The sequence below is a fragment of the Parus major genome, chromosome 1 (assembly GCF_001522545.3).
Source record: "Parus major isolate Abel chromosome 1, Parus_major1.1, whole genome shotgun sequence".
Classification (NCBI taxonomy): Eukaryota; Metazoa; Chordata; class Aves; order Passeriformes; family Paridae; genus Parus; species Parus major.
In genome coordinates, this window is record NC_031768.1 from 66,288,077 (window position 1) to 66,310,868 (window position 22,792).

The following is a 22,792-nucleotide window of genomic DNA, read 5'->3' on the forward strand; positions in this document are numbered from 1 at the left end:
TCCCATCCCATCCCATCCCATCCCATCCCATCCCATCCCATCCCATCCCATCCCATCCCATCCCATCCCATCCCATGAATTTCTGTAACTACTTCTGGAGCATTTTTTGCTAAATGTTTGGCTTAACAGGAAAGATGTTACTATGAACACAGAGGTGTATTTCCACAGATGCCATCACAGCAGGTCCTGCTTGGCAACATTACCAAAACTAAAGAGGGCCCAGGAAATGGGCCAAGGATGAAAAGAAAGAGTGACAATAGGAAGGGGTGAAGATTGGGAAAGAGAATCTCTGGAGGAGATCTGGAGCCATGAGCATTGCTACTTCTTCTGGAACTACCATCAGATGAAGAAAGGGACAACCACCAGCAGCCATGGCCAGTGAACACAACCCACCCTCTCACCTGATGTGGGCAGCCAGGCCAGAGTTCTTTTGCTGCCCTTAGGGCAGTCTGCTAGAGTAGGCAGAACTTTTTGGCTTATAGCTGGCTTTTTGTGGTGGGAGCGTGGCTTCTTCCAGGGTGTTGGGTGTCAGGGACTCAGAAGGAAAAGTGATGGCTCATAGAGAGGCGCAGATAATAATCACCTGAAATGGGAAGAGGCTTTTTCCCTGTGCCCACAATGTACAAGATATTGTGGGAAAACTTAGTTATTCCAATCAGTCCATCTAAATGTGGGAATGTGTTTTCTTTTTCAAAGACATTGTGCTCAATTAGTTCTCTTCTGGAAGTGAAGTCAGCTCTGTGTAGATGACTAACCTGAAGCACCTGAGAAAATGAGGCCTTCAGAAGTAGATTTCTCATTCACGCATGGATAATGTAATCTGTTGTTATTGTGTACCACAAATATGGGCTGGAATTCTTTTTGGCATTATTCCTCCCTCTAAAGGCTGCATGACTGATGTAAGCTTTTTGCCTAGACATCCTCTATAGTTTTGTATTAGGCAGTCAAGCCAGGAGGGAGACTTCTCCCACATCAAAATAGGTAAACAGGATAAGTGAGAGTATTTACCTTCTGGAAGCATTTTTCTCTCCCCACTGACTCCAGCAGGAGGTTAGACAGTTTGCAATAATGTCTGATGTTTAAATAGCTATCAATAGCTGAGAGGAGGTCTACATAAAAAGTGTGTGCCTGCAAGCTCACATCTATTACAGCTGCAGTTCAAATGACAAAGGCAGTACAATAAATCCAAATTTTCTGAATGTGTAACAATATTCTTTCTATTACCAAAGGTATGCCTGTAACAGTAAAATATACACTAACCAGCACTAAAATATGCCTAGCTGGTATGCACTGCTCAGTTTATGGCACATGCAGTGACAGGCACATCACATGTCAGCATCTTACTTTGCTTGCTTCCCACTTTGACAGTCACAGTGCTGCCTTCTGACACATCTTCCTCATCACTGACAGGTTTGCCACATACATCAAAGGCTTAAGCTTCTCTTTTTATTTTGAAAAGCTTCTGTTCTGCTTTGCTCTCTCACAGATGGAGTACTGAAACAATCATTAAAATAAATACTATCAATATTCAATCTGTCACAAGAAGTAAATGACATGCAAGGGTGAATGAGAGCTATTCAGTGATGCAAGATCAGTTCTTCAGCTGCTCCCTTCTCCCAGTGCATTGGAGATGCACCGCCTAGATGTGAGCATGGACATTAAGACTTTTAAAGCAGACAAGGCCAACTCAAATGTAGCATTGAAGCTCTCTTTTATTTTTAGCCTCCTCCTTTCCCTTTTCAAATCTATTGGAAATGGGCAAGTACTGCACTGCACTGGCAATTCACTGAATTTGAGACAATCATACCTGTAATGAAACCTTTTCTGTCTGTTTTTCCTATGACATTTCCCTATGTTTTGTTCCTTAGTCTTCCCTATGCCATTTTAGTAGCTTTATCAGAGAAGTGTAAAAGTTGTGAATGATTTAACAGGCAATGAAAATACAGTGAACAGAGGCATTTTTAGATAACAAACATATGTCTAACATCACTTCAAATGATTCTGAACCATTGTGTCAATAATCAACTTAAAATCATTAATTAAAAAACATTTCTTCATTTTCCATTTCTTTCCCAGTCTCTAAGCAAAACAAGTTAGAATTCTCATGTTTTAAATTCATTTAATCTGCATACACGATACATTTTTGAAGAGGCACGAGTAAATTTGATATGAACATTTCTGCTGATGCACTCCATTGCAAGCATGTTGCCATTAATTTATTTTTTTTTTCCAGGAGCTTTAAGGATTCAGATATTTTGTATGAGAATTCAAGCATTAATAAGGACTGTGTGATCATGGTTTTGGAAATCTAGGAATATATTTCCTGGCTGCATATGCATATTTATGTTTCTTAAGAAAAACAAGAGTGAAATAATTTTGAACTCTGATGGATGAAACCCATTGGAATGGAAGCTAACATCTATGAAGAAGAACAGGGCTCACCTTATCTTACATCTGCCGAGTGCCTGGGAACTCCAAAGGAAGCCAAGTATGAAGAATACCAAAGAAAGACAGAAAATCAGACAAGTCCATATCAATTTCAGAATGTGTTACTGGAACCTGAGCTGAGCTTGCTGTCTGTGTCATCCTTATTGGACCACAATGAGACATCTTTACAACTTGGCACGGCTGCAGGGTGTGCCAGTGGCACCAACCAGCCCGAGACAAAGCACCTTTGTGAAGAATTAGCCTGTTCTACAAGGCACATGTCAAAGGAAGATCCTTTAAACCTTCCCATGCACACAGAATGGCCAATCCTCACAGGAAAAAATTCAGACAAGAAACCAGAAGCAAATTCTGAGATCAGAGTCATAAAACACAAACCATGTGCTATCACATTTTCTGATTTTGAATTTTTATCACACAAAGCTGACACTAAGCTCCATATTTGCGAGGCAGAAGAAGCAGATGATTTGTCTTATGAAGAGGAAGAGGCAGATAACAGAGGTGATGAGGATACATTTACAGAACTGCCACTGTATGAGGCATTTTTCAAAGGTCTTCAGAGAAGGAATGTTCCTCAAAGAAAGCAAGCTAAACATGAACTTACTAAATATCAGCACATCTGTCATTTAGAAGACTGCAGTAATCATTCTGAAAAGGCATTGAAGGACCATGATAAGGAAGAAAAACATATGGACCTGGAGGTAATACAAGCTACTCTTTAGTTTCAAGTGTGTCTTAAATAAGTGGTGTCATTTAGGGTTGGTTACAGGAGGAAAATTTGTGTAAATTGTTGTAGGGTGATAATTATTGTGAATTACAAAATTAGAAACCTAACCTACAGTAAAAGAATATTAGGTTTTTTTCACTAGACAAATGTTACTTCAAATTGACCACAATTCTATTAGCCTGAACTACAAACTTTGGATTCCTGGTTTCTTTTTTGTTTAAATGGGAACATTGGCTCCATTTCCTACATTCCTACAAGATCATATATCATGCTATGTACAGCACACAGTCTCAGGACTGTTCCAAAGGGACAGAGCTCACATTAAATCTTAGAGCAGAACATATTTCTTCATGCTGAAAAATGGGCTTTTAGTGTGGTGGCACTGTAGCACAGAGCCACCTGACCCACAGCACTGTTTCTACTTAATAACTGTTTTCTGTATTATTATTTAATTAAAACAACATAGAGGACAAGTTAAAGAGTGGTATGCAATAATTTGGTTGGTTGGTTGGGTTTTTCTGGGGTTTTTTTTGTATTTGTGCTGTTATATATCATGATGTTCTATAGATCAGTGGCCAAAATGAAAACAGAAGTTTCAGGACAAAATTAAAAAAACTGTGTAATAAAAATCATCCAACTATATATAACCTTTCCAGGAAAAAAACATTGAGTAAATTAATTTTGTTTATTGGAACTGGAGGAACAGAAGCCTCCCAGTTGAAATGTCACTAGTCTGGATAATAAGCATGGTTTCCCCCTGCTTGCAGCTCGTGACAAACCAAATAACTGGAGCTAAACACATTTATCATTGGAGAAGTTCAGTTCCAGTACAAAATATGAAGTCCAAATAGTATGCAAAAACAAACCCTTAGAATTCCAATGTTCCTGACCTTTTAGTACAAATTGTAACCTGCAGGCCAGGCATACCTTTCCTTCCTCTCTCTTCTCCTCCTTCCAGCTTTTAAAAGTTATTTTACATGTAAGTCTGATCTATGCTGTGAAAACCAGGCTGTAGTTCTGTAGTCTTTTACCCAGTGTGTTTTATTTCACTCTACCTGCAGTTCTCTTTTTACTTCTAATGCTTATAACACAGAGTTGCTTCATTGATTTCTGACTAAAGGAAGGGAAGTAGAATTTGGACTATATGGTCCACATTTATGTCAAAATTATGATGTAAAATACTTAATTGCTTCTCTCCTTTAGTAGTAAGCTATCTCCAGTGGGGGTAACTAATTATACCCTTAACTGAGTGGGAGTTTCATGCTGTATTTCATTCATTTCCCAACTTCACTGCAGAGCCCATCAGCACACAAAGAAATAAACCAGATTTTCAGCATTTTTTCTTAGCAGATAATATTAGAAGACCAAGACCCAAAGATGGTTCCCAAACAGTGCAACATTTGATGCAATACTGACCCTGAGTCTCATGATACATGGTTTATTAAGTAATTGCATTGTTCTTCTAGCCTAAGCCAAGTCTTATTTCCTCATTTACTCAGAAACATTCAGATTAATGAAAATAATATATCTCAAAATGGATGCACAACATCCTTTGGGTTTTCTTTCCTGAAGGTCATTCCCATAGATAAAAGGGAGACGCCAGGAGATGTTGTCATTTAGTTTACTTTATGTCTATGCCGTAAAATAAACTCAAGGATGCAGCCTGTAGTGCAAAATAATGGATTATAAATTGCCAGACAAGCATGTGAAATTACCTAGTAAATCTCAGTAATTGTGTCAAAACATTTCAAAAATTGGATGCAATATTGCAGTCCTGGTTTTGACTTTTTTCTATGTAAATAAGCATGCATCATTCTAGGAAAGCCTCCAAGAATTAAAAAAAAAAAAGCAATTAAAAAAATATCTTGCCTCTCAGATTTTAGCAGCAATCATGCATTACTATGCAGACTGAAATCTCCCCCCATGACTCTGGTTGAAGCAAATGTACGTCACTGTCAAGTTACTTACTGCTATTGTTTATAAATGGTGTTAAGGAGAAATGGTTCAGGGAGAAATGTCTTTCTAGTGGAAAAAAAGAAAGAAATGAAGACAGCATGGGGTAAAAATGCTGACAAGGGCAACTGTTACTGCTAAACCTTAAACTTAAAAATCATATAATAAACAGATTACTTCGGCCACACAGATACAGACAATCATACACAGCACCCTGCACGAGATCCTGGCTAAATCCTTGCTGCTGGAGCTCAGTGAAATTGTGTTTAAGATCTATCCTGCAGGGGCATTCCTAGCCAGATGTACCTGATACTGACTGCAAACCTCCGATTTGAGTTCCAGAAAGGAGGAAAGGCTGTCACCTTCTCCAAGACAGAAGTGCTGGCCCTTGCAGGCAGTCACCACAAGCAGAGTCAGCATCCCAATCTCCTCTTAAATAGTTGCTACAAGCATTTAGGTGACAACTCTTGAACTTCTTGTTTTATTCTAATTAATAAGCAGAGACAAATCTTCAAGTGCACTGAGCAGTAAACAAGTAGAAAGAAGATGGAAAAAATTCAACTTGTATATGCTGCCAACTCTATGTCAATTGTAAGAAACTGCTGAAAACAATTAATATAATGATGCCCTTTAAAAAAATGCTCTTTCTTCTTTTTCCAAAGGCATACAGTTTCTGCCTCTTCTGTGTGCTACAATATAAATGATACTTCTGTTCAATTTATGAATTCAGCATACTCCCCCTAAGTTTCCACCCTTACAGCAGTTCCACATATATTTCCTGTGCTTTCTCATAAAATCTAAATTTGGCAATTAGTTTTCTTTTGTCAGGAGTCTGTAACCAGCAATACATTCAATACCCAAAAGAGTTCTGCCCAAATAGTTAGGTTAATGGTTGGACTAAATGTTCTTAGAAGTTCTTTCCAGCCTAAATAATTCTATGATTATTTGGTTAGTTCTGTCCAGAGATTCTTTTGCAACTCTGAGGTGGCACCTTTAGCCATTTTTCCTTGCTTGTTTAACTTCAAGTCTTCATATCAAACTTGATATGGTGTTTGTGCATGCAGCCAGCTCTGTGTGCAGGGGCAATAAATTATCCAGAATAGTTTCTGAAACAACATTTTTCTAAATTGTCATTTCTTCAAACTACACTGAGCAAGACACAGCCAAAGACCATATTTAACCAGCACCTACTATTCAACTTTCCATCAGTAAGCTTATCCTATCCTTACAGAGCCTGAAAACAATATATGTTATTTTCAGGTGTAACATTTCAGGCAAGTAAAGAATTGAAGGTATTTGACAGATATTAGGAAATAAGAAAGTGTTATGAAGTCATACCCTTGACAGTGTGAATTGTCATGGATCTTTCCTCACCCCAGGGACTGTATAGAAATCCTGCTAATATTGTTGGCTGCTGCAAAGACAAGCATAGTCCTACAGCAGCAAACTGAAAATCATTCCTGGGGAAATTTCAAATAGTTTCTTTGGGTAGCCCACATTAGCAATTTGAACAGCCAAAAAGGTTTCTGTTGCTGTTGACATTACTTAGGGCACCTAAGAGAGTTGTCACAGCTTCTTCTATTGCTTCTCTTTCCCTTGAGAGACAGGAGGATAAGACAGGAAGGCCACGTGCTGGAAAGGAATTGCTTAGAGTAACCATTAGGACATGCTAGGTGTTCCAGCAGCCCCTCTGCAGCCTCCCTGTCTGCACTCATATTTACATCATGCCGCTTTCAAGGCATTTAGGAAGATCTAAACCAAACTTGCTTGTTTGTTTAAAGTACCATAATGATGGACTAATATTTGCATTGAATGTTACTGCGTTCAGCTGGGTCAAACAAAGAGATGCCACTCCCCAGGAGAGACAAGATGACCAAAACAGATAATTCAGGTAATGAAGGTAGTATTCACAATTAATATCTTTGTCAGGATTTGGCCTTCAGATTGTAAGTTCAAAGACTTTGGAGGAGTCTGCACAGGCATGGGAGTGACCAGAACAATGTCAGACAGCCTCTGTGCACAGCTCTGTATTGTGTTAGCAGGGGAGCTGTGCCATCACCTTTCACCATCAGTAAATCTTCAAGGAAAACTGTAGTGTTCTAAAGGAGGTTTGTGAAAGCTACATTGTTTTTGACATTTAAAGCTAAGGCAACTGAACTCCAGAAATTATTTCAAAAAACAGTTACTGGAGAAAAAACTGGATTATCAGTTTGCTTTTCCCTCATTATTCATTTACTGTCCTTAATTTCCTTGTTTCATCCTTGTATTACAGTTAGGTACATTTTATCTTCATTACACAATCATTGCCAAATGAAAAGTTTGATAATCATTGTATCATCTTAAATCATGAGATATAGGCTGGAATAATTTACTGAATTACAATATGGAAGTTTCCATCTGTCCCTAATTTTGTCTGCTTAACTCAGCCCAGGATGCAGTTGGGTTTCTGGGCTGTGAGGACACATTGCTGGTTCACATCCAGCTTTTCATCCATGAGAACCTCCAAGTTCTTCTCTGCAGGGATGGTCTCAATGAGTTCCCTTCCCAGTGTGTGCTCATGTCTGGGATTGCCCTGACGCAGGTGCAGCCCCTTGCCCTTGGATTTGTTGAACCTCATGAGGTTCTTGTGGGCCCACTTCTCATGTTTGTCCAGGTCCCTCTGGATGGCATCCCGTCCTTCTGTTGTGGCACTGCTCAGCTTTGTGTCATCTGAAAACTCTCTGAGGATGCACTCGAGCCCACTGTTGATGCCAATGATGAAGATATTGGAGAGCACAGGTCCCAAGACAGGACCCTGAGGAACACCACTGGTCTGTGGCCTCCACCTGGACACAGAGCCATTGACCACAATTCTCTGGCTGTGTCCATCCAGCCAATACCTGATCAACCAAATACTCCACCTTTCAAATCCATCTGACTCCAGTTTGGAGATAAAGATGTCATGAGGGATTGTGTCAAAGGCTGTACAGAAGTCTAGGAAGATTACATCAGTCAGTCTGTCTTGTCAGTTGCTACAGTCACAAATAGAGGACATAAACCTCTGAAAATTTATTCAAAGGCCATAGTCCTTAAAGTCAATTATGATTCCTTAAAATAAATGTATTCTTCTGTGTGACTTGTAAACGTTTTAATAATACAATCATACTCTCTGAGAAAGTAGTCAGGAAGTTTTAAGTCTTTGACAATGAATTTGACCTGGAAATGTGCTCAGGTGGCCAACAAGGCCAATGGAATCTTGACTTTTATCAAGAATGGTGCGGCCAGCAGGACCAGGTTAGTGACTGTCTGTACTTGGCACTGCTGAGGCCACACCTCAAATCCTGTGTTCAGTTTTGGACCCCTCACTTTAAGGACATTGAGGTGCTGGAGCATGTCCAGAGAAGGGCAGCGGAGCTGGGGAAGGGTCTGGAGCACAAGTATGATGAGGAGCAACTGATGGAGCTGGCGTTGTTTAGCCTGGAGAAAAGGAGGCTCAGGAGAGACCTTCATCACTCTCTTCAGCCACCTGAGAGGAGGGTGTACTGCAGTGGGGGTCAGTTGCTTCTGACATGTCTCAAGTGAAAGGACAAGAGGAAATGACCCTAAACTGTGCCAGGAGAGGTTCAGATTAGATATTATTAAAAAAAAAAAATCACTTAAAGAATGGTTTAGCATTGGAATAAGATGCCGAGGGAGGTGCTGGAGTCACCATCTCTGGGCATGTTCGAGACACATCTGGATGTGGCACTTGATTACAGTGGTGCTGGGTTGCTGGTTGGACTAGATGACCTTGAGGGTATCTTCCAAGCTTGATGACTCTGTGATCCTATGAATTTTCCTTATTCAGATTATTTTGAGTCCATTCAATTTAAATGATCAAACCAGAGCAGCAGTCAAGCCTACATCTGTGATGAGGTATGAGACCTGCCAAAGTAATCTTCTTACCCTTATACTTACACTGTCTTACACTCTGCTCAGTGCCTTGCTTAGCCACTCTGAAGCACTTTCCTGAGAGGTACTTTTCTGTTTTCATTAATGAGGCAGTGGAACTTAGGTGGAATTCAAGCTATCTGAAAATTGCCCTGCAATAGTTCCTTCTTCTTTAATTCAGTTGTACAGAAGCAAAAACTAGAGAGGAACATATTAGAGTGAAGTACAAATTCCTATCTCATTCCTCCCATACTTTGGAAGTTTCTATTTCATTTTACCCTATGAAACTGAGACTCCAAAGCTAGAGGAGAAGAACGGTTGCAAACTTGGGATGACTTCTTCATGAGGAATAATACAGTTATTAATATCTCCTTTTAGTCACCTTCTGCAGACATGGAAGCCTACCCAGGTAGGAGAGCTGAGCACTTAAATAACAATATCGAGGGAGAACAGGCTAAGAGAGTCAAGGGGAGGAAAATGGGGAATTACTTGTCTAGAAAGGAGTGATGCACTGAGCTTTATACATTCTAATTTCCTTTGTGTGTCTGTTAGATTTGCACTTTCTGTATTTCAATGACACATTCTTGAGAGCTAATAGATAAGAACATGGTGACTTGAACTTTGCAAGGTTTGCATTTAGTGTTTATGCTTGTTTTCTGCCTGCTTGGAAAAGGGATTGGAGAACTGCTGATTGCTTTAGCAACAATGCATTATTGTCAGTCAATAAATAATCACAATCAGCTCTTTATTATTAAAGAGCCAGATATGCTGGCTTAGGGACTTTAATTATTAAGTTAATGAAAGGATTTTTTATTAGCTTCACAAATTTGAAGGACTAATGGTATATATAGCATTTTACATTGAGTACTTTTTTCTGTCACCTCCATACTCCTAATAGTGTAACCATTTCCCATTATAATGTGGCATTTGTTGTGTCCTGCTTGTTGTGGACGTTAGCTACATGACTATTTCTCCTGAAAAAATTCTAGGAACTTTAGAAAATAACAGTAAAATTATAAGAAGAATAGTAATTTAAGGATATGCTTAAAGATCATACTGAAAAGAATTGCTATATTGAAATAATTTAGGGAAACATGCAGATTCTATCAAAATTACTGCCCTTTATCTCTTCAGCATACTTGTGTGCTGCTTGCATGTTTTAATAAACATGCATCACTCATTGTTGATTAATATAGAATTTAAAAAATAAAAATGTTTATGGCCTTAGAAAAGATACATTACTTGCCATTAGCAGATACACCTATTTTAAATCACAAGATCATCTTTGGCAGGCATCAGTGCCTATGGGGTTGAGGTTGGAGAAAGGATGCACTCTGATTTTTGTAGAATACATCCCATAGACTATTTTGAGCAGTCCCTTTCAGCTTGGGCTCTGCCAAAATCCTCCTGGGGAAAAGCTGTCATATGAGGGGACAAAATCCGATCTTTATCAAAAGTAAAGCTGATAAACAAATCTCCATGTCATGCGGAGACTAACCCGCAAAAAAATTCAGAGGGCTGCCTTGCAGTTGATTCTTCTGCAGTTTGCAGAATACCATCACTCTAAAAGTGTGTAGTATATAGTATAAATTATTGACACAGTGAGATTCTGAGAAAATTAAAATTCCAGGATAAACTAATGAAGAAAATGGATAATAAGTCAAAAGGACAGCTCCTCTTGACTTTCAAACTCCTTTTGAAAATTTACAAAGTACTTTTCAACTAGGTGTTGTATTAGGTTATATACATATTTTATACATATAAAATATATTTTATAGAAAGTAAGATAACTGAGTTACCTTGCACAGTGTGAAACCCTTGGGCTCTTCAGGTTAATGTGTAGAATTTTATAGCTTTCCTTCTGAGAAGATACTGCATTGCCAGCGAATTTCGTTGTACAGCCTCATCATGGCCCCATGTGCACACATCGAGAGACCCCACAAACAGCATTTTGGGAACTCCTGCTTTAGCACATTCAAGAGTGTTAGTGCACTGTTTATTGTTTACATTTATTGTTATTGTTTTTATTTATCTTTAAAGCTAAAGCAGAAAACTAAATAGTTAACACAATAAATGTATTATACTAAAGGGTGAGAATATTTGTAACTTGAGTTATGATTTTTTTCAAATATTGACTACTTTATGTCTTGTGTCTTTGAATATCTTAGAATACCTTAGAATAAGGCCACCTCAGGAAACAGCAATATTACTATTGGTCTTGAGAGAAAACATAAAAAAAGAATATGTATTTATGGTTGCACTGAGACCATAAAATAAAAGAGGTATATCAAGACTGTTCTTTAAAATTGTCTCAAAATATCTGGAACATATGCTATGTGAGCCCATTCAAGTGTTCTACAGAAGGAGAGAAAAACTTAGCAGAAAATAGGCCCTGTCTAAGTCAAGGCTGTGATGAACAACATTCCTCTGTCAGAGAATGGGAAGAGGCACCTGTGAGAATTAGAGAGTCTTAGGTGCAGGGAACCAGAAGAAACATGCAGAAATCTGTTAATCTCTTTATCACTGAAATGAAGATATTTCTTCAAGGAAATATGATGGAGACACTGAATAAACTGTGGGATGGGTAGTAAGCAGAACTTGTGAGATCAGAAACTTACACAAAAGATTAGGAGACCAGGGAAGGGTTGCATTTTAAAGCTCTTTTGGCTGACAAGTGAAGATTTGGTATGCTTTTCAAGTCAGCCAATAGAATTGCAGTATAGCAGAGAAAAAAAACAACAAAAAACAAACAGAAAGAAACAGAACTTTACTGAATCAACAACCTCACAAAGTATATTTTGTAAAAATTCTTGAGAGAGATTAAGAAAAATGAGTTACAAATTTCTTCATACACAAAAGTCCCACTGGAAGATTGTTGCACTTCCTACAAGACATTTAGGTGCTTTTGAAACTTCTTCCTAGGTAACACATGCCCAGTTAATGAAAATCAGACTAGTGATACAGCTAGGATCCCTCTGTCCTTCTTTGTGTTAAATTTTAATAAAGTAATGTTAGCTTGATATTGTAACAGACATATTTCTTTGGTAGTGCCATGAGACCCCAACTGGTATGATCTGATATGTTAAGGGATCTATGGCATTTTGGTACTGCCACATCACAAGCTAATATATATACAACCAGAAATCTGTGTGAACACTGAGATCCATGACTGAACCCAATTCAGAGAAACATAAAAAAATATTAAATGTCATGAACTTCATAGAGAGTTGATAGATATGAGATTTCATTTTACAACATTCTTGTGTAGTTGATTTCTACAGGAAAGTGTCATAAGCTCAAGCCTGTCCTTAACAATCTCTCCAAGCATAGAGTATTTCATACTGCAATAAAAATGGAAACAGATTGTTCTTTCTATCCAATCTTTTCTTCAAACTGATGCTCTTGTAAAACTTTTGCCCAGTTTTATTGAATTATTTCAGAGCTAAGACTTTTGCAGTACAGTGAAGTGAAATCTCTGCATTAGCTTGGAGTTCTCCTAAAATAAATCAGACGAGACATTGAAGTTTATGTCTGCGATTGAAATATTTTTTCTTCCAGAAATTAACTTCAGTAAAATCTCACCAGTATTTTGTGTTGTATTACTGGGCTCTCTTTATATGTGCTTTCCATGGATTCTGAGATTCTTTGGCATTTAGACTATCAAGCCAGTGTTTCAAAGATCAGGTCTAGAATAGGTAATGTTTTAGCACCACAGATTTAGCAGCTCATTTCTAACCTATGTGCAGAGAAACTTTGTTTGGCTTTAATCTAATCTTTGTGATGAAGCAATCAGTGATATGGTAGATAAACTACTGTAAGGTTTGCATTTACTATTTATTGTTTCTATTCAAGCAATATAATGTGACATTTTAGTATTTACATAATGAGGACTTTTCACCATGGCAAAAGCCTTGGCAGTTAGTCTGGGGTCTGATTTACTTAAATTAAAATGTAAAAAAAGATGCTAAACCTGCCAAGAAAGAACAGAACGCTGCAACTTGTATGTATTTTATTCTTTATGATGTACAACACTTATCAAGATCAAGAGAAAAGTACACAAAGCCAGTAACTAGAAGAAAGAATATACAGACTGCCTTTTATTAACATGCCAAGATAGGTGCCTAAACTAAGAGAAAGCGGAGTACTGAGTATTTGTGCAACTAAGGATCTAGACTCCAAGAGTTCACCTCAAGCTCTACTTTTATCTGCTGTGTTGTAGATTTTCCCAAGGTAATACAAATAACTGGTGATATATGGAAAATTATCATGTTTGTGAGATAAGAGATGATTAAACTAAAAAAGATTACCCCTGGAAGACAGAAACTTTCTAAAGACCCTGGGTTTTTTTAAAATAAAAGCTGCAATTCTATGATGCATTTCTAATGCAAGGGGGCTTTCAAGATACCCTTCTGATTTTTGTGTAGTACAGATCATGTGCTATCTTGAATTGTCCAAGCCTTGTCTTGGGGGACACATAATGCCACTGGGGCTAAAAAAAAAAAAAAAAGTTAAAAGAGAGAAATGAGACTAAAAAGCCTTAGTGGGAAACCCCCAGTATTCAAAGCAAGCAGAGACGAACTCAGGTCTTTCTGAAATAAAGGCAAATGCAAATTATTCAAGTTCAGAAAATGCTTTTGAAACCAAAGTTTTCAGACATAGCAAAGCCTGCATTTTCCATGTGAATGACAGACAGCAAACTCTAAAATTGCCACTTCTTAAAGTAAAAGAATTTGCCATGATACAAACAAAAAATAACAGCAAAGTCTAAAATAGTAAGAATTCTATGAATTAGAATGTATACACTCACAGCTTTTATCTCTGATCATCTTCTCCTGTCTGTAATGTTTCTAGTTTTGTAAAAAGTTAAGAAGATGAGTTTAAGCCGCATTAAACAGCATGAAGATATCTAAGCTAAAATAAAATTTAAAAAAGACTAGACCTTCTTGATGGGTGCTTTTTGCTTGTTTGGAAATTGTGTTCAAATGGTTGCAAATGCTAAGGAGTGCTCACACAAGCACCTTGGAAAACACAGAATTTAATTTTAATACAAATTAAAATGAATCTGTAAGACTAACAAGTATGAGGTTGAAAGCTGTACAAATTTGAGAAGAAAAATTTGGTTTATACATCCAATTTAAAATTGGCAGTATATATCAAAAAAACCCAAGCTCCTAGGTATAGCATCACAAATAAAAGCATTCCATTTTTCAAAGGAAGTAATTATTTTTAAATTTGGGGTTACTTAAGTTCAGAAAAAAACTTCCCAAAGATTCAAAATTCTCCTTGACAGCAAATAATTCTTTACCTTGGGTGTGATGTGTCAGGAGCCTCCAGCCACTTGCTAGGTGGGCTACTAAGGAGCTTGGATAGCCTAACTGGCAGGTAAAGGTATTTTCCCCAGAGGAAAGTTGTCAAAATTAAGCTGTCTTTGAAAAAATAATTCAAGTCTGATGCATTGACAAATATCAATTAAATTAAAAGAAAATCACTTACATGTAAGTATGAAATTGCTATCACTTTGGCATTTGAAATTTTAAATTCAAATATATGTAACCTGGTTGGTTTCTACACTGTCTAAGCAGGGCTTTTCCATCAGGGCTAAACTGTACATGATCAGTTTATGCACATTTTCCCCTCTCAGAGTTGTCTAACCCAGTTCTCATTGTAACTGTTTTGGGGTTTTGGGTTTTGGTTTGTTGTTTGTGTTTTTTTATGGGTGGCAATATCACATTGGAACTATACAGAGGTGAGCAGGATTGGAGAGCAATTGGGAGAACTTGTCACTTTTTTAAGTTCTTCAGGCATTGTATTAAGACAAAGTACTAAAATATGAACTATGACCCTTCCAGCTTTTATCCTGGCATGTTTGGATATACCCCAGGTGTACATAAAGCTTTCTTCTGAAAGATATGTAGAGATCTTCCTAAATCTGCAAATCTTGCAACTCTACATTATACCGCATTTTGCTAGCAATATTTGCTTATTATTGTTGCTGTTAAGTATCCTGCATTTCAAAATATCCTTGTTTGAAGTACGTAACTGAAGAAACTAGCTGAAATCCTTGAATTAACCTAGGAATTGTTTGGTTTCAGTTATTTGCAGAGTTATATCAATACATCTCTTTATGTGGATTTTAGTGGTTGATGGGGTTTTTTCTAATATGCCATATCACAGGGAACTGAAATATTTGTGAATAGAATTAACACTGCTGGTAATAATCCCACAGCAGGGGGATTTTTTTTTTTGCTTTTTCTTATAATTCTCCTAGTAATTCCAAACAGTAATGTTTCCCTGTTTACCATTTTCTTTATAAATAAAACTTACCAAATGCCTTAACAAGGGTAAACAGAATTTTTGAATTCTTTCAGTTCAGGTATTTCACAAAGAGCCAGGCAAATACAAATAAAACTAAAGTACTCCCACATACAAGCTATGTGGGAGTCCATAACAGTCAGGCTAAATCTTGATAAGTGAAACCCTGGGACAGGGTCATGATTTCAGCTTCACCTGCCTCAGAACTTGTTCAGTGCACTTGTGTTTTGAAGATTTTGCAAAACTCTTGTATATTTTAATAGTTGCTATGGGTCATTGTTGTACCTCAACCCTTCTTATTCCAGAAGACGATGTCTGAAGCAAGGGACAGGGAACTTGCCTGAACCTTAAAAGTTCTGGTAACAGTAGTTTTTGCTATTTAGCAACCATCATACTCTTAAAGGAGGACATGATTTTTTTGAGCTCCAGGCCTCATTTTCCAATGTATGTGTTATACAAAAGCACTTACATGGTATAAGCAATATGTTTACAAGTTCTGGGAACACAGAAACTATTCTTTTCCTTCAGGAACGATGCCTAAGGCTGCTTTATCAAAGCAACTTTTCTTCAAAAATTGAGATCAAACTGATTTGTTTAACAGAAAGTATTTTAAGTTTGGTTGTTTTTTTTTTTTTTACTGAGCTATCTTCTTCCCAAGCTAAAAAGGACATGCTAAAATATATTGTTTCTGTTTGCGACTAAAAAAGTGACATAAGAATCTTCACAAAGTAAGATGTCCAAGGGCAGAAAAATATTATGTAGTCAGTATTATACATATATGCAGTCACTATGTGCAGTCAGTATTAAGTGATAACAATACAACATTTACTTCACTGTTCCTTTTTTATTTTTTAATTCTAGCCAGGCAGGGCTTCAGCTGTTTACAGGTACCATCAGTAATTACAAATACCATGAATAGTTAAGGTTCTGAAAGTTGTTTTGACCACTCACATAGTATTTATATCTGTTTCTAATCTCTGAAAGAAGAAATGTAGTTCAAATGCTGAACACTTTAGGTATGTAACTAGCATTATATTTAAAAAAATAAAACTACACATTACATAAAACAATAAGGGATGAAGGCACAGATAGATGACTGTTCTTGTGCATTATGTGATGATCTTAATTCAGCATTTAAATTCTGCCCAATTCCTTTAGCTTCTTACTTTCTATATTTGTCATGACTATTCTTGTCATTTAGAGAAAAAGCATAAACCACAGCAGATTATTATAGTAGCACATCTGATACTGTGGCTTTTAGCAGAGGCAAGTAGCAGAAATATTTACTTCAGTTTACCAAAAAAAAAATGGCAAAAAAAAACCCAAACAGAAACACAGACAGGTGACTTGCAAGACATGTCCCTGGTACAGCCAATGGCTTGTTCAGAATTTTATTTGTAAAACTCTTTGCTTCTCCAGATTGAAAGCTTTTACCAATTTTACAAGGCAGGGAAGAGTGAAATCTGATCTTTATAGTTTAGGTTATTAATTCTCCTCTGACATTCAGATATTTAAATATCTATGGTTCCTGGTCATCCACGGGGCCTGCTGGAGTAGGCCTGCAGGTCTTACAATTTTCTTCCAGAGAAACTAAGAATGTGGGAGGAAAACCAGAAGGAGTGGAACTGGGGATGGAGTGCAGCACGTCTTGCCTTAACACAGAGTTAAAATATCAGCAGAATATTATCTGGATCTGGGTCTTAGGGAATGTATCCAGCTTCCACGCTATAGAGAAAGCAGGCTGTCAAATGAAGCACATAAATTTCTTACACAGTTGAGGAAAAGACACTGATGTCTTTGAAAACTCCAGAGGGAGATCCCATCTGATTAAGTGCAGGCATTTAAGAAACTCAAGACAATGAAAAGAAAAATGTGCCTCTACTCATTGTTCTCACTTCCAAAAATTTATACAAGTAGATTTATTTGTTGCTCTGATCAGAGTCTAAGTAACATAAGTGTTACTTTGATGAGCTTCTTATAATTGAAATGCTAGGACCCACAGCCCTTTCAAAGCAACGGGAGACAAAACATTAAAACTGAGCAATGTACATGTACTATAAATTATACCTGGAGCTAGTTTTATCTAGTCACCAAGCATAATGGTATTCCTGATTTCAACTGCATACTCAAGCTTACTCCCACCTCCCTTTAACTTTGGCCAGCTCAAAACTTAAAAAAAAAAATTATATAATTTATTGTTTGTGTTACACTGTAGTTTTAGTTACAGAGGTATTTTGTTTCCTTCCTCATTCCCAATGACTGTTTTTTTTCCAGAAAAGATTTTCAAAAATGCACTCATCTGCTAAAACTTTGCCACAAAAAATAATTTTCTTTTATGTGACTGTTTTTAATCCACTCTTTTTCCCCTGCCTATCATACAGAAAGGGACTAACTAAATCCCTGTCTTGGTCCTTGGCCACAGGAGACAGGTATCTAATGAATTTCACTGCACTCCCCAAATGCTTGGCAAGGAGCAACCTGGCAGGGCTGACACCTAAACAGAAGCTGCTGAGAAACCCCTTTGCTGCTTATGAAAAAATAAAGGAGTATGTGTGCTGAATGATACAAATCCTATAAAATCAGCAAGTAAACTCTGAAAAATTCTCGTAATGTACTTTTCTTCGGTTTCTTGATCAGAGACTAATTGCCCTTCATGAGGGAAAAAAAAATGTCGTTTAATGAAATCAAGCATCTCAGGATAGGAAGTGAAACTTTATTGTCCTACTGTTTCTACAGAATTCACCTAATCACCCCATGATGATCATCTCAGAAAAGTAATTAAATGCTTTTCAGATTTAAGATTAGCACCTTGGCATTCTGCAGAATTAATGCCATCTGCCTCACCCCTTTCAGGACCACCTGCTGCCCAAACTCTTCCACACTTCTCACTGCTTTCCATTATACTCCAGTCCTCTCCTGTTCTTGCACTATCTCCAGTTTCTACTTCCCACTATTTTCCCACTATTTTCCCAACACTGCCAATGTCTCCTCTACTTCCCTTTCTCCACAATGTCCCCAGCCCCTCCTTCACAACTCCAGCAAGGGACAATCCATAAATGCTTTACCTAGTGGTACCTTCTCACTGCCTGGTGAACTAGCACACATAAATAACTTCAGCAGCAGCTACTCAAAAATTACACTGGCTCTTATCTCATCTTTAGTTTTATAGTGGGCCATCACTCTTGTACAGTCAAAATTTTGATTAAACTTGGCTGTTTCTGATATTTCTTTCCATCTTTCAAATTGGCTTGAAGGTATCCAAACTTTTCAAAAGTTGTGGGAGAAATGTCACAGCAGCTGAGCAACGCAAAGCCACAACAGTACAGCTTTGTTCTCTTAAAACATCAAGGAAAAAATTTTAAAGAGAAAGAGAAAATATGAAAGAATTACTTAAGATATAATTACTTCAAGTACCATTAAAATATAATGGGGAAAAAAATGGAAAATAATGTACATTTAGCAGCTAATTAAAACTATAACTTCCTATAATGAACAGTTAGGAAAGGTCTACTACAAAAAGTATATAAAACCAGAAAATTAGACTATCCAGACAGCAAAAACAAGTAATTTTTAAAAGGTATTTTAAAATACTTTGATTGATGTGGTCAAACTGAAAAAAATATTTCAGTTTTATTTATTAAGGAAGAGTATAAATTGGGAGTTACATTTATTCTCATTTGTATCGAACCAGATGACAAACAACCACAATCAAAATTAGGCTTCCCCAGCACCAAGAGCTGTTTGCTGTAACAAGATCTGAATCCATGCTTCAAAGCCTTGATTCTCTGTTCTACCAGCTCCTCCTGAGTGTCATCATGTCAACATTAGTAGGCTGATCCTCCACATGTGGATCTGATGCTTCACCAGACTTCACTCGCAGTAATTAAAGGAACTGCAGTTAAAGCCTGACTTTAACTTGAAGCATCCAGGATTTCTGTTCTTCCTCCCGATGCACATACTTCCACTTCTTGCCCCAAAATGTAACAGACTTTGAAGAAAAAAAAACCCTTTTGCATCACCAAAAAAGATAAAATATTAGATTTTCCAAATCTGCCAAATTAAGATTCATTTTAGTATGTCAAATGAAATAATCAAATCTTAAATGTTTTTAGAAATCCTTAATTTTAGACATTCTTCCCCTGAGCTGTGCTGAAGTCTAGAAGTTTGGTGAATTCTCTCTCTTGTCTGGAAGTCTCCTTTTGCATTCAAATATCAGAGCTGAGCTCAGGCTGTTTCACAGGTAACAAAAGTCATCAACTGACCCAAAGCAAACTGTGATACAATCAAATGGTTCAAACACAAGTAATTAGAGAATTATGTGCTTCTGATAGCCACGCTGCCTAGCCTTGAAAATTTGGACAAATTTTACACTGATAACTGCCTGAGATTATTCATGCAGTTCCTGTTATTCATGAAACTATTGAAATCAAGGCAATCAATTCATTCAATCTATTCTCAGATCTGACAAAATTATGTTCCTGAAGTTGAACAGAATCAGTCTCAACTGAGCAGAATTTACCCTGACATCTGTCATCTATGACAGAGGGGCAGATTTCCCATGCAGAGAATTACAGCTTTAATTTTCAGAAAAGTGTGTAGCTATTTACACGTGCAGTTACCCGATTTAAAGTGCAATGCTCTTGTGGTAGCAACCGTAGCCTTGAACATAAAAGCAGGAACTTCTCACCAGTGTTTTTTTCAGAAATATTTCTGAAAATATCTCTGCTGAGGGACACTCCACAAGCCCTCTGGGCAATCTGTTCCACTGCTTGTTGACCCGCACAGAAAAGTCCTCCCTCATATTCAGGTGGAACTTCCTGTGCATCATTTTCTGCCCCTTGCCTTTTGTCCTATTGCTTGGCAGCATAAAGCATAGCCTGGTCCACCCTCTGACCCCTCCCTTCGGATGCTCATAGACATTGATTAAATCCCTCGCAGTTGTCTCTTCTCAAGGCTGAACAGGGCCAGTTCCCTCAGCCTCTTCTTACAAGAGAGGTGTTCCAGTCCCTTGATACACTGCATCCCTCTGCTGAAGATAGATGCTCCGTCCAGTCCTTTGCAGCCCTTCGCTGGATCCGCTCCAGGAGCTCCGAGTCTCATTTCTGGGCTCTTCAGTGCAAGAAAGATCTGCTTGTCTTTCGATTACTTTTTAGCCTTGTGTACTTCTGCCTAGCTGTGCAGCCTCCGTACGCCCAGACAAGGCATGAGGCAGGTCTTTCCAGCAGAAGTGCTCTGACACATGCAGAACCTGAGGCACAGCGCTATGGAAAAGTCACTTCTTGGAAGGACAAAGCCAGACCCGGCTGTTTCCACACCACGGGGAAGGCTCTCGGAGCAAGCCTGAGGCAGGATCAGCTCGGCGGCCCCTCGTCCGCGCCCCTGAAGGCAACAGGGACAAGCCGAGCGATCCCACGGGCAAGCGGGCGGCGGCTCCGGGGCACAGCCTCGCCCCCTGCAGGAGCCTCTCCTCGCTGGCAGCGGCTTTTCTCCTCACAGAGCCCATGCGGGCGACTCCTCCCGGTGCGGGGCCGGAGAGCGAGGCACGGCCGGGTCCCGGCGTGTTGCCCCTGCAGCTCCCGCCGCCCCTGCCCGGCGGGGCTGCACTCCCCTCCCTGCCCGCTAGGGCGCGCCCCCGCCCGGCGCGGCGCCGGCCGCCAGGTGGCGCTGCCGCCCCGCGAGCCGCCTGAGGCCGCCGCCCCCGCCCTCCCGCCCCGGCCCCGCCCCGCCCCGCCCTGTGACATCACGGCGGCGCGAGCGGAAAGGGGGCGGGGTAGGCGATGCGCGCGCACCTCGGGGCGCTGGCCAGGGCGCGAGCCCCGCCCCTCCCATCCCCCCCAGCCGCGCGAGAGCCCCTGGAGAGGGCGGGGCCGGGGACCGTTGGGCGCGCGCGGGGCCGCCATTGTTGGCGGGCAGGGCGGGAGCTGCGGCCGCCCCTCAGCGCCCCCGCCTCGCCTTCCCCTCCGCCCGCCCCGGGTCTGGTGCCCCGCTCTGCCCCGCTCTTTTCCGCTTTGCCCCACTCTTTCGTGCCGTCCAAACCCGGGGCCGCAGCGGTGACGGGAGGGGCGGGTGTCCCCCATGCGTGCCCCGAGCCCTCCTTCCGCGCCCCCCTCGGCCCCGCTGGCCCCCGCCCTGCCCCCGCAGCCGGTGTGCTGTGACCTTGAGCTCGAGCGCTTGGAAACAATTTGTGGGATTGTTTTGGGGGGACTTCCTTGTGGGTTTTCGGTGTTTCGGGGTTTTATTTGGGGTTTTTTTTGTGAAATACTTTCCCCAAGAAAAGGTTCGGGAAAAGCAACACTTTTGTTTTGGGGGTGTTTTTTGTTTTGTTTTTGGCTGGTTGGTTGGTTTTGGGTTTATTTTTGCTTTTTTGTAAAGTATGCTACTCAAATTATTTGGAGGGATCTGAGAAAATCTGGTGGCCTGCAGGTCGTAACGCTGATAATCATTTTTGATTGGAGAAACCCTTTCTTTGTTCTTTTTCTATTCTTCCTCTGACTTTCAGAGGAAGAAGCCTTTGTGCAGCCTTTCGTGGGATGGATCTCGTGTCCCAATCCCAGGGAGGTTCCTTGCTGCTGCAAAGTTGCTATTGCAAAATTTGGTTTCTTTGCAAATCTTACGTGACATTTTGAGTGTGCATGTTGTAAACCAATTTAAGTATGTGTCAGCTCTCATTTTGTGTGAAGATACCAAGGCGTTTATAAACCTGCAGGTGCATGTTATTTTGGGACAACCACAAGAATTTTCGTGGAACTACATGGGTATAATGAAGTCATCTGATGGTTTAGATTGGAAGGGACCTTAAAGATCATTTTGTTCCAGCACTGCTGCTGTGGGCAGGGATAGCTTATACTAGATGGCTCAGAGCTCCATCTGATCTGGCCTTGGTCACTTCCAGAGGTGGAGTATCCACAGCTTCTCTGGGCAAATTGTTCCAGTGTCTCACCAATCTCACAGTAATATGGGGAAACTTGGATTAATCTCTTCTACAGCTTACATATGAGCTATAAATTGTCATAATTTTTTTTATTGCTTAACAGAGAAGTAAAAGCTATCATGAGTTTAATGTGAGATAATACTGTGATGTTTTAGCAACTGTAGTTGCATTCCTTGAAGAGTAATATTGGCAGTTTATGCATTGTCCAAGTTTTTGAAATAATGTTAGCAATATGAGTTATGTAAATTCTGTTACTTTTGTTGCTCTAGAAATTTCAGCAGTTTCAGGAACAGTCATGTGTTTTTAAAATGCATTCAAATGTCATTAAATAAAGCAAGTGCATAGATGGCAACTGAATTGTTTTTGAATAATACCAAATCCCAGTGGTTAAACCTGGATACTTGGGTGTTAAAGTTCCAGTGGAGATCTGGGAATCATGCCTAATTACTTTTCTGGGCCTGGGATTAATGCCCTCTCTTCATTGTTAGCTTGATGAAAATTGGTTTAGGATATAA

At 39.3% G+C, this 22,792-nt stretch overlaps 1 protein-coding gene across 4 annotated transcripts in view; it reads left to right on the plus strand.

Moving 5' to 3' along the window:
* STARD13 (StAR related lipid transfer domain containing 13) overlaps positions 1-22,792 on the plus strand; it is a 285,632-nt gene that overhangs the window by 42,163 nt on the left and 220,677 nt on the right. For 2 of the 4 annotated variants that reach the window (XM_015623486.3, XM_015623492.3), the window contains exon 2: positions 2,234-3,146. In XM_015623486.3, the coding sequence (XP_015478972.1) occupies positions 2,391-3,146 (756 nt within the window). In that variant the 5' untranslated portion in view covers positions 2,234-2,390. Of the gene's footprint in view, positions 1-2,233; positions 3,147-8,879; positions 9,444-22,792 lie in introns of those variants that run through there. The other 2 variants (XM_015623509.3, XM_015623530.3) reach the window with 1 other exon arrangement.